A 16,998-nucleotide genomic window follows, 5' to 3' on the forward strand; every position below is an offset into this window, starting at 1 on the left:
AAGTCAGTTACCACATTATTGGTTCTAACTTTTGGCACACCATTTGAGAACATTTAGCAATCACCTATATTATGCAATTTGTCACTTGTAGGTAAACCTTGGGAAATCCCTATTGGTACAGAATAGCTCCCAGTTACAGTCACCAAACTATAGTAAGGATGGAGGCATTAATTGGAGGCAAATCAGTGATACATAAGACTTCTTATTAGTGGTCAGTCAGTAATTTGGGATTTTTGTATTGTAAATGCAAAACATGCCACAATATAATAATAGTGAAACAAGATAAATGTATAAAATAAATATTTACTAATGATGTTTAAACTCTAGACATAATACTTTGTCACTACTACTACTACTATAGATAATTTGATATATTATTTTGAAACAGTTTGGATTAAGTCAAAATTTAAACATATGGTTCTCAACCTTCCTAATGCTGTGACTATATATTATGTTGCAATGACCTCCAACCATACAATTATTCTTGTTGCTACTTCATAACTGTAATTTTGCCACTGGTATGAATCATATTATGAATATCTATGCTTTCTGATAGTCTTAGATGACCGCTATGAAAGGGTCACTCCAGCCCCAAAGTGGCCGTGATTCACTGATAGTCTTAGGTGACCCCTGTGAAAGGGTCACTCTAGCCCCAAAGTGGCTTGGCTGAGACTCACTGCTTTACAGTATTTTAAATATCTGAGATTGATCTAATAATATATTTTATTATTTTGTTTTTGAAAGTTTCTTATGTAGACCAGACAGGTTTCAAGCCCTTCAGACCAGTGCTCAGATTAATAATAATAATAATAACACCTTACTACTCAGAGCTCCACTGTCTTTATATGAAGATAATTGTAGCATGGCAAATAGAAGAAAATCTTTTTGAATCACAGTAAAAATTTAGGGCAGGAAGTATTAAGGAAATAATAAAACTCTAATCCTTCATGAAACCAATTTGTATAATAATGAAAGAGACAATTCCTTTGTTCTTTACTAATTTTCATCTGCAAAGAGAACTATGCCATTTGCTTAATGCAGTTATTGTTGGCTCTGTAGAAAACAAGGCGTGGGGTTTTAGCTCCTCTTAAGAATCTCATGAAGTGCAGTGGTAACAGCAAGGAAAAGAAGTAGTCATTTGTGGGTGTGTTTACTATTTTAGATTCCACAACAGAGATCTGAGTAACTAACCTATGGCATCCTGGAAGGGATTTCAGAAACCCCAGCGGTGGCATGGTCACATGTCCCTGAGAAGCACTCTGACATGTTCCACAGAAGCCTATCATGTTTGGTATGCTTAGCAAGGAAGTGACTCAACGGCCTATACATATGCGTGGGAGACAATGAGGTTTTATGTTTGATTTTGTCTTTTAAATCATTGATGTGTAATATTCTAAATTATATTTGATCGGTAGCAAGGGACACTTGGCAAATGAAAACAAAATAAGGATATATTAACCTCTATAGAAACATGCACAGGAAAAAACTGTGGGCACATGGATATTTTCACAGGTTCATGCTTGCACAGGGAGTGTGCTTGCATGCACGTGTATGCATGGGTGTGCGAGTATTGACTGCTTTCTTTACATTGAAATTTTTATTCCTGGATGGAGGAGGGAGGATTACAAGACTCAGGAAGTCAATGAAACTTATAAGGTTAAGGAAACTCAAAAACTTTGAAGTTTCAGGATAATTAGAAAGTTATAATTCTCAAAGGGCTTTCTGTACGATTATATACACTGTAGATAACTCTTGCAGGAAGGCATGTTCTTCTGTGGAGACACCTGTAAGTTAGAGTTCTGGGAATGCACCTTTCTTTCACAACTTTTGTTCCCAAGGAGTGGGCTTTTCAGTTACATAGCTGCCTTTGATGACCCTCTAAATGACTTTTCACCCACATTTTTGCAAGCAAGCCCATTAAATCACTGGCTTGGCAAGCTGTACGTTCAGGGAACACTTTTTAAGCTTGTCACTGGGGCCTATCTCAGTTGCAATGACACTTGTTCAGGTGTCTTCAGGAAAAATTATGTAACACAAGTAGAATCTGAAAGGAGATTCCCAGAACCTAGGCTAAGATGGGGAAGAACAGTTGTATGGTTTCTAAGACAGGTGAGAAAGCATGAACCTGAGGCTGGAATGTTTAGGGACAATATTCCCACATGGAATCATACCTTTCCCTGTGTGATATGAGGTACATGTCCCCTTGCTGTAGTGGCAGGTATGTGTATCTTGCCATGCTATTGCATTCAACTGACATATACGGAGCTGAGAGCAGAGCACTCTGGGATAGGTGGATCCCATGGTTGCTATCTTCATCTGTGCTTTACAGTGGTTCTCATTCGATGACAGGGATAGCCTCCAAATGACTCCTAAACTAGAAAATATATTGCAATCCCTGGAGACATTATATAAAAGGTGGGATTATAAGCAGGCTTGGTAGCAATTGTAGAGCCCTTCCTTTGGGTGATAGAAAATGTTTGTAAGTGAGGCCTTGTCTGGAAAGAACTTGTGTACACAAGGAAGGGGGTGCAAATGCTAAACAGACGTGGAGATACTATTTTTCTGCCCTAGTTTCTGATTCAGGAGGAAGGATATAGAAACCAGAGGATGAGATGGATGCATTGGCTTGCTGTTTTTTGTCAGCTACAAATGAAGGTAAAAAAGTATAAGTTGTATCTCTACTAAACAGTTCATTGCCAGGTGGTGGTGGTGCACGCCTTTAATCCCAGTACTTGGGAGTCAGAGGCAGGTGGATTTCTGAGTTGAAGGCCAGCCTGGTCTACAGAGTGAGTTCCAGGACAGCCAGGGCTATACAGAGAAACCCTGTCTCAAACAAACAAACAACAAAAACAAAACAAACAAAAAAAGAGTTCATTGTGGGATCTTGGGAGAAAATCAGATCAAGATCAAAGTGATAGAATATATTTCTCAGGTCCTTTCTTTAACATAAAAAGGGAGAATTCATGATCTATTGCACAAACATAGACCTTCTAAATAGTCCAGTATAGGAAACCATAATAATTGTTTGGATTGTGAAAGGCTGCTGAACAAGAAACACGTGATTTTGAAGTTTGGCTCATGTGGTTGTGGGATGTAGCTGCAGATGGAATCAGTCTAAGTGCCATGGGGTAGAGAAACAGAATAATGCAAACTACTCATGTCTCCCTGACACAAAGGCTGCATAATCAAGGGCAGAATGAAGGAAATTATTCCCTGACAAACTGGCTCATAAAAGCCATTCGGAACAGTTTGTTCTGGTCAATAGAGGTCACCAAGAGTATCAGGAACTGGATGATAACAGGATAAAAAAATACCCTTATTGAGCAAAATGTGCATGGTATAGGGGGTGTCTGCTGCCCAGTTCCTCTGGTTTAACAGAAGCATCATCTTAAAAGAATAAAGAAATGAATTCCTCAGTGCCCTTGAGACTTACATGATGCTTCAGTGGCTTTGGCTAAACAGCATGTCGGGATCTGATCCTTATAAGGTAGGGGGGTCTCTGGCAGATCTGGGCAATTTAGCCTGGCATATAAGCTGAGTTTATAAAGCACTACAGAACTTGTGAGCCAATAAAAATAGGAAGATATAGAAAGAATAACAGACAAGGGAGACTATCAATTACTCATAAGCAAAATGGGACAAGCTGTTCATTGAGTTGGAGTATATTAAGATGGATGTTTGGAAGGGACACTCCAGCTGTCCTGTGTGGCCAGTGGACAGTTTGCAGCCAGGGCACAATGTCTGGACCCTCTCAGATTCTGGGTCCAGCCATGGGAGGAGTAGAGAGATCATAGCTTTGTGTCCCCTTTATCCTGAGGCATGTCCAGAAGCTTCAGCTCTCTGTCCCGCCCTGTAGGGGTGGAAATAGATGTCATAGCCACACAGTTGTACCGCAGAATAGAAGGCTCAGGGGTGCTAGTGGGAAGTGACTGGGAGTCACAGAAGGCTTGATAGAATGATGTCATTATCTACACCACTGGATGTAATAATGTTCTTCTGTTAAAGCAGCTAATATAAGTGATGCTAGAATTTTCTTTTAACCTTCGTCCTTCTAAATCCCCAAACCCATTGACATTTGTTTAAAATAGCAGTGGTCAATATGAAATCCTGGCCATACTCTCTAATGTGTTTCATTATGTAATGCTAACCTTTATGTGGTTTACCCATTTGGAAAGGTTTAGAATAACAGTAAAAACAAAAATTGGAGCGTTTGAAAAAAGAGACATTGTGTTGTTAGAAAATGAAACTCACAGGAGGCCTAAGGTTACTGGGTAAACAACTGGCTCTTACTAGTATCTTACCTTCCCTGAATCCATGGAAACCATACAGGCTATTGAGGTACATGTTGGTTGCCTGGTAGTATTAGATTGTAAATTCTTATTGCTAGGGACACTTTCGTCTGGTTTTAGGACATGGTGAAATTAAGTTGTAACTGGTACAAAGCCCCTTCCCATTGGAGAGTAATGTATTCTTTTCAGTGTAGAGTGGTCACTACCTGGCAATCATAACTGTCTAAGATGCTGAGAATAACTTCATATTGGAAAGCCTGGCAGTTCCATGTTCACTCAAAATAGAAAAACAATTGACACCCAAACCATGCCTTTCAAAGTTCAAGGATCACCAATAGAGGAGTAGATAGAAGCAATGTTCTTAGCCAGGGAAGAAATCTTAAGTGGGCATTTGTGTCAAATTGAACATGGGAGAAAAGAGAAAGGAGGGAGGAAGGGAGAACGTCAGACATAGGTAGTTAATGTACTTTACAAGACTCAGGAGTCTGAAGATTGTTACATAATGCCGGAAGCTAAGAACCTTTTAAGACTCAAGAGGCCTCCTCTTCAGGTTATATTCATTAAGCAAACACCCAGGGTGTTGTTTTAGCAAGACTTTTCAGTGGAATTGCCTGCAATTTGGGAAGGGAGCTCTAAGCAAGCTGCTTTTGTAAGTCTTCATCTGTGCTGGGGTAGATCTTTCAGTGATGCAGCACCTTTAAATTACCCATACTCTCATATGTAATCCCTTATGCAGGCTCTTATAAGTCCATTTAGGGAACATATTCATTTACCAAATTAGCATTTGGGTGAAGTAATTTTGTTTTGTTCTGCACTTAGTGACCTACCTGGGGTGAATAGATGGTTGGTTATCTCTCCCTAAAGAAACTCATATGATAGTACACTTTTAAACAGGGGTATGTATTTAATGTACATGGGACTTGGTCTATCTACACCACAGCCAGTAAGTTTCCACAATATATTTCTTCACATATACCTAAAGATAATAAACAAGAACATTGCACTTGAAACGTGTGTCACAAACTCTGGCATTTAATTTCAGTAAGGTTTTGAGGACTGTACCTATTTCTTACCTACATTTCCAGTCATTAGGTATGAATTTTGAAAGTCCATCATCCCCATTCCAACAATGTGTATAAAATCTTCAATCACCTGCATTAACTCTATTGAGCCTGGGTAAATCTAGAAGAATAAGAGCAATTTAGACTTGACAAAACGTTCATATGCTGGGACACATAACTAGAAAAGTAAGATATACTACATAATAAAATTACAAATGAGATCCACTTTGTTTGGAGAAACATTTGCAGCTGGAATCATATATAAGCTTTAAAATTAATAGTTGAATCTGATACCAGGTGTCCCACAGCAAGAGCTTTGGAAGTGACAAGATACACTAATTCATCACTCCTGAGGTTCAAGAAAACTTCGGAAATGGCTGTTAGATTATCTGCACACAAATAACATTATGTTTCCATAAAAACTCTGACTTACATGAGAAAACACCGAAATTAGACTCTGAATTTTTAGCTTACTATCCATACGGAGAAACATATATCGTAAGCACCTGTGAGAAACATTTACTTCTGATAATTTTATTAGTCACTGTAGGAACAACATTAGCAATAAATGTGGGATTATAATCATAGCAAACATGTAAATAATTTACATATACCCATGAAAGAAACAAACCTATGTGAGAATATTATACTTATTGTAGGCTAGAAATAGAATCTCAAGGAAGCTAACAATGTAGCTGAAGCCATTTTGTACCTCTTATAGTAACTGAGGCTGTATGTATCCATTGTCTCATTTGCCATATATCTATTTCTATTCCTGTGTTTTCTACCTGTCTGACTAGTTACCTATCCATCTACCTCCTGGTAAGTCAATTTACCTCCACACTCTAAGTGTCCTTGCCAGCACCACAGTGCACACAAAAGGATCTGTTTTGTCAAAGATATCACAGCCTGGAAAAAGGTCATACCATATGTAATATTGATGACATTAAAAAAATGTGCTATTTACCTGTGCGAGCATGCACATTGTAGCAGCTTCAAAACATGTAAAATTAATTGATACAGTTTTAGTTACTTTGTATTATAAATGCCACAGTGGGAGAGAAAAAGACCTGATTGTCTGGATAGCAGAAGGCAAGAGGTCTGAGAGACTGGATCAGGAAGAAAAGGGATGAGTAGGCTGTCAGCCTATGTGTGTATTTATCAGAGAGTTGTACATATATATGAACTTCATCTATCCACCTACATATACACGGCTTCCACAGGAAACCTCAATATTTAGCATGGGGAATATTTTGGGAGGTCAATCCTTATCTTACCTAGATTCTCAATCTTGAGGTGGGAATTCTAAAATCCCATCACTCCCATTCGATGAGCATAAATGAGGGACCTATGGGCCCTGAAACTTCCTGAGTCTACTGTATCACGCTGACTTTTCTTGCGTAAGCTTGTGAGTGATGTATGATATAGGGTTGACCACAAACGAAAACAAGAGGCTTACTTTTCCCTCTTGGAGACAGCATCGGCATGTCCTTTCCCTTTCTTTTACTAAAGTACTTACTTTGGAAAATTAGTAGTAGGAAGAATCATTCAGCCTATTGAAAATATGCTTAAGTCTTTTTAAACTGTAAACCCTTTTCTGACATTTTAAAGACCCAGTAACTTCTCCCCTTGAAATGAAAATTTCATGGAACAGGGTGTCTCTGTTTTATATGTGGCCCAACTTCACCATTCCATGAGCTTGGTTGTAAAGTTTCAAAACTGTCTCCATCTGAAAGGATATAAGAAGTATGTTTTGCTTTGGAGAAATCCACTTCACAAGAGGATAGATGGCCCATTTTCCAGGTGGCTCTGTGATGCCTTATGTATGGCACAATGGAGCCCGTGAAGGTTTCTACTGCAGGACCAGTTACTGTTCAGACTGAAGACACAAAGGTGGTGATGTATCTGGTCTCTTAGGTCTGCTTGTATTATGTGTGGCCTCTGACGTAATGCTTGTTCGGCATGAGGTTCCTTATTCTCTTCCATGTTTGTTAAATGGGTTTTCACATTGGCAGAGAGTCTTGTTATTAACTCTATCTACCCAATAGCCATTCAGTGTAACAGAGCAGGGCTGGCAAGCTTTTTTGATAAGGGCCTAGTGATCAGTATTTTACACATTCCAGCTCATGGGGACTTCAGATAGACAAGTCCCTCTGTCCTTGTTGCAGAACAGTCACTGGGATCAGGCAGGGCACAGTGTTATTTACATGATAGGCATTAGATGGATTAGGTTAACTGGACAGGGATTGTACCTTCATAAGCCAGGGACATAAGGGTGGACTTTGTAATATGAACTATTGAAGAAATTACATACCTTAAACCCGCTGCCATGGTGCTGGTGGATGTGCACATATGCGTATGTGTATGTCACGGGAGAGGGAGGGTACACTGCTATTAAGGACATTCTTCTTTCTCTTTAGGCTATAATTTTTTTCATTTTTTATTAGATATTTTCTTCATTTACATTTCAAATGCTATTAGGCTACAGTTTAAGAAACATCTTTATCTAAATACAGTTCTGAGTCTTCTTAAGTGCAGTTGTTGGATGACCAGCGGGCTTTCCGCGGCTATGTTTTTCAGAAATGCACGTCGTTTACAAATTCTGACGTCAGAGTTCCTCATTCGGTTTACTAAAGTCACATTGAGATCTATTTTCAAGGTTGTTTTTGTTAAGTCTACTTCTCGAAGATAAAGAGCGATCACAAGGATTATTTTTGGTAAGTTTTAAACACCTTTTCCTTTTTTACTTTTATTTTAAGAAGTCACATTTTGTGTCATGCATACTTACCATGTGGCTGTAATTACTTTTAGTAAAAGCTACAAAATAACCTCTTTTAAAATTTTAAACCATCATCTTAAAAAACATCGTTAAGAATCATTCCAATTGAAAATATATTATAAAAACGAGAATAGAACTAATACTACGTTACAACTAAACATACAGATTACACATTCCTGATTTTTCCACTGACAAGAATGCCTAATACCATTTGTTACTTGCTTACATGACATTCCTGTAAAGAACACCATGAGATGAATTCCTGCCTTGTCCTAAACAGAATATCATACATTCATTCTAAATGTATCCATAATTAATAGGATCTAGCATTCTAGAAGGATATGCCGAGCTACGACAGCTGTATTCTAGGTGAAGGCATCACTTTCTCACAGCGAGGGAACAAGGCTGCCCTCTAGATGAAGGCCAAGGACAAGTGTATAATTCAAAGGAGCAGAGGAAGATAGAGTAAAGTTTGAAACTAAAAGGTGATTTTTTCCCCCCTTGCATTGACCAGAGGCACAGAATTGGTACCTGATAATGAGGATGGCCACAATGTGTTATTTATGGATCTCCCAGCATAACTGAAATAAAGGTCAGGCCTCGCTTCTGAAGGCCTTAGCTGTGACTAAAAAGAAGGAAGGGAGTGGATGGTTTTACCTCAGAAACTTCAGTAAATTCTCAGTCTGTTTCTCCAGCGTGCCTTGAGCTGGGGAATTTGCAAACCAGAAAGCTTAAAGAAGTTTCATGCTCAGATATATTAAATTCCCATAGTAATTAAAAAACTATACTTCCAGTTTGTTCACCTGTAAATCACCTTTTCTGTTTTAGAAATAGAGTCTCACAGTACATACGTGAGTATAGTCTGAGAGGGCAAAACATTTGTAAATGAGCTAAGTCAGTAAAAAGCCCGTTAAAATATAAGGCCCAGCAGAAAGGAAAACTTGAATATGATTGTTTGTGAGAGTTTATATTAAAAACTAAATGAGAATCCACATCTGTATACACAAGGCAGTTCCTGTGAAGCATGAATGAAATACAATTGATCTTCTCATTAGTAGATAGCATATCACTTCTATTGAGATATATTTTCTTAAATTATCTTGTTTTCCACTGTCTATAAACCAGAATGACACCTATTGCTAATTTCCTTAGTGATCACATATTTGTTCCTGGAAGTTGCAAGTTAGCTAAACATGGTCACTTTTTTTCATATGCTCACACAAAATTTCTTCTATGGGATGATATTCTAAATAATGACTTGATTTCTGTGAAGATGACTGTTTTTTTCATTTAGAATGATTTCCAAGATAATGTCATATTCAAACTATTGACTGTTAATGCATTTTAAGAACTGTATCTAGTTAACTTTGTCAACAGTTCTAAAATAATCCCATCCTCACCTGCTGTGCGTCTTCCCATTTCTCCTTGTTTTCTTCATCAAGAAGGTTGCTAACTATTTGAAAGAAGTTCTGTAAATTAAATCAGATAAGAAGTTTAGTATCCTCTTTGAGAATGTACTTTGGAACAATTCTATTGTATGACTGTTTGCAGCATTGCTTTTCATCCCGACACATTCTTCATCTTTATGACCAATACAGATGTGGATGCTTGCAGCCATCCATCAAACTGAGCATGGAGTCCCCAATGGAGGAGTTAGGAGAAGGACTGAAGGAGCTGAAGGGGTTCATAACCCATAGGAAGAACAATATCAACCAACCAGACCCTCCCCACCCAGAAATCCCAGGGACTAAACCACCAACCAAGAACACACATGGAGGGACCCATGACTCCAGATGCATGTGTAGCAGAGGATTGTCTTATCTGGCATCAATGGGAGGGGATGCCCTGGATCCTGTGGAGGCTCAATGACCCAGCATAGGGGAATGCTATGGTGCTGAGGCAGGGATGAGTCAGTGGGAGGGCACTCTCATAGAAGCAAAGAGGGGTGGGATAGGAGTTTTGCAGAGGGAAACTGGGAAGGAGCATAACATTTGAAATGTAAATAAATAAAATAACCAATACAAAAGAAGTCTCCTCAGCATCACAGTTCTTCAAACCTGCATCCAGGTTTGAACAGGTAGAACAGGTAAGACACAGCCAGAACAGGTAAGACACTTTTTGTTCACAATGACTTGTCCCATTGTCACCTCTACTATCATCTGTAATGTCATCTAAGAGTTATTCTTTACAAATGTTTTATTCCTTCTCTAAAGAGGTCACTTGGCACTTGTCTATTACAAGTTATCTTGTGAACTGCAAACCAGGACTGCTATCTCACTGTTTATCTTAGGAGTGTAGTTAGAGAAGGACAATGGGCAAGCCTGACTTAGGCTCCTCAGGTGAAGACTTGCTCTGTCTTTTCTTAGTTATGGTAGTTTTGCTTTTCAACTAACCATTGAAAAGTGTAAGGAAACATTCAAATGTTCTGGTAAAAAGAATTGTACTTTTAAAATCACTTGTTTGTATCTCTGACTTTTTTTTTGAAGGGGTAAACATGTAACATGCATTATCTTTTAAAAGTTCCAAATCCTTTCTAGCATCCTCAGTGCTAATGGCAAAAGACCTCTTGGGTTTTAAGTCTTCATCTAGAATTATGCAAATGATGGGCTGATTTTTTTACTTCCAAGCAGACAAGCTCATTCTAACGTTCATTTCTCATTGAACGTGAGCATGTTGGCATATTGCATTCAGCTTGTCTGTGTTCTCACATTATGCTGTGCCATCAAGATACAGAAGTCAGGAGAAGAGATACAGAGTGTCCACTGAAGGGTAACCTGAGACCTACACAGTGCCCAGTAGAGGCAGGATACAAAGATGACGGCTTCTTGGCTGTATGCTTAGTTGCTTCCTTGGTTATATTCCATCTAACTGGTCGTTAGGTGATTAAACCAGCACACTGCAGCATAACGGACTCACTAGCTTAGGGCAGGACTCCCTTGTGGGCAGAAATAATATTAATTCATCAGTTTTGTTTGACTTCTCCACATACAGCTTTTCAAAACAAGCATTTGCTCTCGTCACTAATAAAATCACCTGGGTGTGTTTAGATGAAAAACAAGGCAGCTTCCTTCCCTCTTCTGTGGTTTGAAGCTGTTAGTATCTATATTTAATTGGCCTATTTGTGCTATTTATTTTAATAGTTCCTGGCATTCACATGGTTGGAACATGTTTCAAATTGTAACCTCTGTGAATGTTCTAGAATATTTTATGCAACTGTTGGGGGCTGAGTACTAAGTCTGCTTTAAGCCCATTTTCAACTCACTTAACCTTGCTGTACTACCTACCATTTTTACCACTTAAAATTCCATGCTTGGATTGTTAACATTTTAAGGGCTTAGTCCATTGAGCTGTAACTCTACCTATGGGCAGAAAGAATTAACCTTCAGAGTTCTCCAATTGCCTATGGCTGGTTAACTCGGCAGGGGACAGAGAGCTAATGAGGCAAAGGTTGTAGGTTTCATCCCTGTGCATGGTAGATGGCTATGTTGAGGTCCTTGACCTTGGTTTGCATCTTAATCCCTCCAGCTCTCATGCAAAATGCATGCTGCTGTTAAAAAGAGACACTGAGAGGAAGAGGGAAGCAATTTGTGCAAATGCAGCTCCATTTCTGGAAAAAACACTTCACAGAGCATGTTTTTCTGACAGTGGGTCAGTGACCTTTTGCTCTACATAGAAGCCACTGTGCGCGCGCACACACACACACACAATTCCTTGATGAAAATAATGAATTCACTGCTCTCCTCTTTTAAATAACCAAAAGACAAGCATAAAAACATGAATTTTTAACCGGAGCCTTAAACTAAGTGAGCATAGAATATAGCAAACATTTTGTATTGCTTTTCAGGGATAATACATAGATCTTTATTGAATCCGAGTAGGAAGGCAGCTCAGATTAGAGTTCTCGTGTGATCTCATTGCTGTTCGTATTTCAGAATGATCAACAGCTGTTTTCTGACTAATTCAGGCCCTGTAGGACACAATAGGAGGAGTTAAACCCCGTCTTCTGGAGGGATATGGAAGGCGTCTTTGAGGAAAGTGAGTCTTTTTTTTTTTTCTTTTTTTTTGTGCATCAGTTTATCCTGAACAATGATCCATAGGAGTCATCCAGTGAAGTTCAAATTACAGGAAAGAGTTACAAAGTCAGAATACCATGGATTTGCAAGTAAGATTCTACATCAGTCCTCTGAATGGAAAGCTCCCGCTTGTCTCAAATGCACTGAAAAATATGTATGTTAAATTTGTTTCATATATGTTTTAATTCAGGATGACTTTTTCATCCATGACCAGGATGACAGAAAGGAAGAGACTAAACAAGACAATGTCTTGAGGAGGAGACTGGTAACATTTAATCATCACCTAAAGGCTTCTGAGCTGTCTAAAGAGACTTCCACTGGGCACTGTTCATTAAGAGCTCTTGCGTGCTGCAGAGACACTTCTTTCAGTGATTGATGGACAAGATTATTTATGCCAGTCCCTGATATGCACCACAATGTAGTGTTTGCTTTTAACGTGTGTGTGGTTTTTGGAAATAAGGTTTGACTATGTAGATAGTCCTGGCAAGCCTAGAACCTGCTCCGTAGATGGCATAGGAATGATTCTTCTGCCTTGGTTTCTGTGTGCTGGGACAACACTTATGCTTTAATACACTGATCCATGACATAGTCTAATTTCATCAAGCCCTTGGCAGAGTCTCAGTTGTGGGAAGACTGAAGAAGCAGACAGATACTAAACTTTCTCTTTTGACTTTTGTTTTAGCCATATGGTCCTGTCTCACTTTTCTTCTCTACTATGTAAAAGCCACCTGGCAGAGACACCTGAATTTTGAAGTTATTCCTATTCCTGTGTCTGTTGTTTGGAAAGTGCTTAATATAAGGGCCTTTTTTGATTGCATTTCTTCAATATTATCTTTTAAAAATGATTTAGAACATAACTAGTATTTATCACTGAATTATGGCTATCATGTAACTACCATATTGGTGAAGACTATCATGTTCATCTCTACCCCTTATGAATAATATTTGTTCCTTTCATAGCAACAAAAATAAAACAGAAGCAATTAAATACTAACTTCAATCCCTATAATTCTCATTTTTTTTTTGATATTTTCTTTTCTTTTTTCTTTTTTTCGAGAGAGGGTTTCTCTGTGTAGCCCTGGCTGTCCTAGAACTCACTCTATAGACAAGGCTGGTCTCAAACTCAGAAATCCGCCTGCCTCTGCCTCCCAAATGCTGGGATTAAAGGCATGCACCACCACTGCCCGGCCCGATAATTCTTAAATAGATAGTTTAGTGATTTCTAGGTATTTATTTAGTTTGAGGTGCTATGCCAAGTGGCTATAGAACAAAACTTCACAGAGGCATGAATGTGGTTATATTTATAGGAAAAAACAACAACAACTGCATAATGGATAGGAAAATACCAAAACTTCTGTAACTACCAAAGTAAAGGTCTCAGAATGGAAAAGAGTAAAAAGAACATTTTATTTTATGGATGGTAGTCAGTAATCTTGCTGCACTTCTGATTGGCGTTTATTTGCCTGACTTCTAATCGGTCATACCTCACATTGTATAACTACATGAAAGCATTTGTATGAAAATCTAAAGGTAGATTTGACTAATGATTTGATGACCCAACCCAAGTTTCCCCCCACCTTAACTCAGAAGCAAAACATCTGTATTTCAAGAGACAAAGGTAATCCTTAAAGGACAAGATTCCATAATGCAGAGGTTAAAGACTTGATACATTGTTGGGGGGATGGAGGCTGGTCAGGGGTGTCAGGATAATTCGAAGAAATCCTTAAAGGCTAAACTAGGGAGAAAGCATACTATAAGGGGGGATAGTAGAAGATGAACCATTGATTGACAACCTATAGGTTGACTTATAACTGCAAGGTCATGTGTGATGTGGAGGCCTGTTGTCCTCATCTTTGTATTTTGTTGTCCTGTCCCATAGTTTGTCTATAGTCCAAGTGTATAGTCAGGTCTTCATGCATCCAAAGTTATACAGTCTTGTCTGTAGATGAATACAGAGAATAGACCTGGTTTTTGTTCTTTATGCTGTAATTGGCCTGGAAGACATGAAGATAGTTTAAAAGAATCCTTTTTCTTCTGACTATCTAACCATTGAAAAATAGACCCCCAATGAAATGAGAATTTCCCCAGGAATCTTAAACTGGAAAAAGAAAAGAGTGACAACCAGAATAGAACCTTGTTTCCTAGAAAGAAATTTCAAAAACTTGTAATAACTGGTTAGACTACATAGGTTGAGGCTGACAACCAGTCAATGGTGGGCAAGAGCACACTTTGCCTGGGACTCCTGAGATGTGCTATCTTTGGTACTTTATTTAAACTTTGATCTTATTTCAGGGCACTGGAGACTTAGGAAGTTTGCTGGAACTCTTAGCCCATCTTCTAATCATAGCCACATTGAAGAAATGGCTTTAATTGCTGTTCTTTCTTCCTTCTCTCTCTCTCTCTCTCTCTCTCTCTCTCTCTCTCTCTCTCTCTCTCCCTCGCTTCCTCCCTCCTTCCCTCCCTCCTTTCCCCTTTGCCTGTTTGATTGATCTATTGAGGACAGGTACTCAGGTCTTGCCAATTCGGAGTTGTCAGGGCCCATGTTTTCTCTAAATCTCTTGTAACAATGATGTTCAAATGCTGTCTTTAGAATAAATAACAACACAATCAAGACTTCCAACAAAGCTTCTTTCCAAAGCTCAGACAGGAAAGCTGGCAGGGCATCTCTACCCATGCATACCCTCTCTTTTACACAATACATATGGATCATATGTGTGTAGTTTGCTCAGCAAAAGAATGGATTTGGAGAGCTTTCAAATCAAAACCCAGATATCACAGTGACTGGGGCCCCAGACCAAAGATAGGGATATCACCAGTTATGCTTTACTGCCTGGAAGTGACTACTGGAAAACCAAAGGCAAGAAAGGGATGTCAGGACGGAAAGGTGAGGAAAGCTAGAGAAAGCAAGTGGAAGTATATTTACTTGTGAAAATGGTATATATAGAATGATAGTTCTCTCTATTGTGTATGGTGCTGAGGATTATTAAAAGTGAAAGAGACATACGTGGGGTACTTAACTCATGGATCCTAAACTGCAGTGAGCGAAGAAAGTCAGTAAGTAAATACATTTCAAATGATGATTTTAGGGTTGGAGTTGTGGTTTGAATGTGATGCCTATGGTAGGCTAATGTGTTTTAACACTTGCTCTTCAGCTAAAGGAGCTGTTTGGGAAGGTTGGGGAACCTGTAAGAAGTAGCATCTCACTGAATGAACTGGGTCATTGGGCATAGGTCTTGAGGCTTCTGGTTCAGGCTCTGCTTCCTAAGTGGGAATGCAGTGTGACTAGAGAGTTTCCTGCCTCTTCTACCAAGGATTCCCTGAAAGTCGCCATGACTTCTGTATCATGGGGGATTAGATACCTCTGGAGCTAAAAAGCTAGAATAAGCCTTGCCTCACTCATGTTGCCTTTGTCAGGTTATTTTTATCACAGCAATAGAAGAGTCACAGGACAGGTCTATAAACCAGTGCTAAAGTATTTGCCTACCATCTCCAAAGCCCTGGCTCCAGTGCTCAGCAGAAAAAAAAAAAAAAAAAAAAACAAAACAAAAAAACAAACAAACAAACAAACAAACAAAAAACAAGTTAAACAACTTCAGATGGTGATCGTAACTGATTGGACGTTCCTAATGGGATGGGAGGGCCCTTTGAGAGGATACCTGTAGGTGGTGATGGAGAATGGCCCCTACTGTTTCAAAGGTATTCAGAGACTTATAAAAGATACTTCAGGCAGAACGTTGCTACCTGCTCCCTCTGCCATGTGAGGGCACAGAATTCCTCCCTTTAGGAGAATGTAATAATGAGGGCTGTCTTCAAAGACAGAACAATTCTCACAAGCCTTCTGAACTTCTTTGACTTAGCTTCTAGGCTTAGAAGAAAAAGAATTCCATGGTCTTGTCTTTCTTTTCTTTCCTTTCTTTTTCTTTTCTTTTCTTTTCTTTTCTTTTCTTTTCTTTTCTTTTCTTTTCTTTTTTCCTTTCCTGTTTTGCTGCAATGGTGTAAATGGACTAAGGGAGATTAAAATGTAGTAGATTATAGAGAGATGTGGAAGGCAGAGGGACAAGAGAGAGGGAGGGATTGACAAGGGTGGGAGCATTGAGCAGAGAAAGAGGGGAGGGGGGAGAGAGGGATTCTCAGATTGCAGATGTGTACAGGTGAGTAAGAGTGAGTTTGAAGAGAATGAAACTCTGTGTGTGAGAGAAAGAGACAAATGGGGGTTATTATTGGCTAGTCATGATCAAAACCTATTTTGTATGTGATGTGGGACCTGATACCATAATGATGAGACAGCCCTAAAAATGATAATTTATCCCCTAAAAATAATTGTAAAGAAAAAGAGAGAGAGAGAGTCCATGACTAAAATCTATCTAAACAAATTGCAGAAACAGAAAAAAATGACATAATAATTCTAAACTGATCTCAAACAGGCTGGATAGGTTAGACAAGGGTCAGGTAAAGCAGAGCTGTCAACTCACAATGGTTATGCAGGAGTTTAGTTAAAAATAAAGTCTGCTTTTGGATACAGTGAAGCAAAGTAAAACCAGAGATCATAAAATAGTTTCAGTTGCGGAGGTTAGAGATGGCTTTAGTTTGGTTCACAGATGCAACATTCATGATCGCCAATGGTACAGGTGAGAAAGCAGAGAATCAAACAGGTTAGATATTCTCAGGATATCTAGAATTACAGTGTAGCCACATATGTTACATCTTACATGAGAGATAGCAGCACTGGAGAGAGAGAGGGGGGGAGGGAGGGAGGGAGGGAGGGAGACAGAGAGAGAGAGAGAGAGAGAGGGAGG

At 39.0% G+C, this 16,998-nt stretch overlaps 1 protein-coding gene across 4 annotated transcripts in view; it reads right to left on the minus strand.

The window, feature by feature from the left end:
- Adgrb3 (adhesion G protein-coupled receptor B3) overlaps positions 1-16,998 on the minus strand; it is a 724,234-nt gene that overhangs the window by 364,476 nt on the left and 342,760 nt on the right. For all 4 annotated transcript variants that reach the window (XM_021163961.2, XM_029468423.1, XM_029468446.1 and 1 more), the window contains 2 exons: positions 9,530-9,598; positions 5,363-5,471 (listed from right to left, as the gene is read on the minus strand). In XM_021163961.2, the coding sequence (XP_021019620.1) occupies positions 5,363-5,471; positions 9,530-9,598 (178 nt within the window). The remainder of the gene's footprint in view (positions 1-5,362; positions 5,472-9,529; positions 9,599-16,998) is intronic.

This window comes from Mus caroli, chromosome 1 (assembly GCF_900094665.2).
Source record: "Mus caroli chromosome 1, CAROLI_EIJ_v1.1, whole genome shotgun sequence".
NCBI classification, from domain to species: domain Eukaryota; kingdom Metazoa; phylum Chordata; class Mammalia; order Rodentia; family Muridae; genus Mus; species Mus caroli.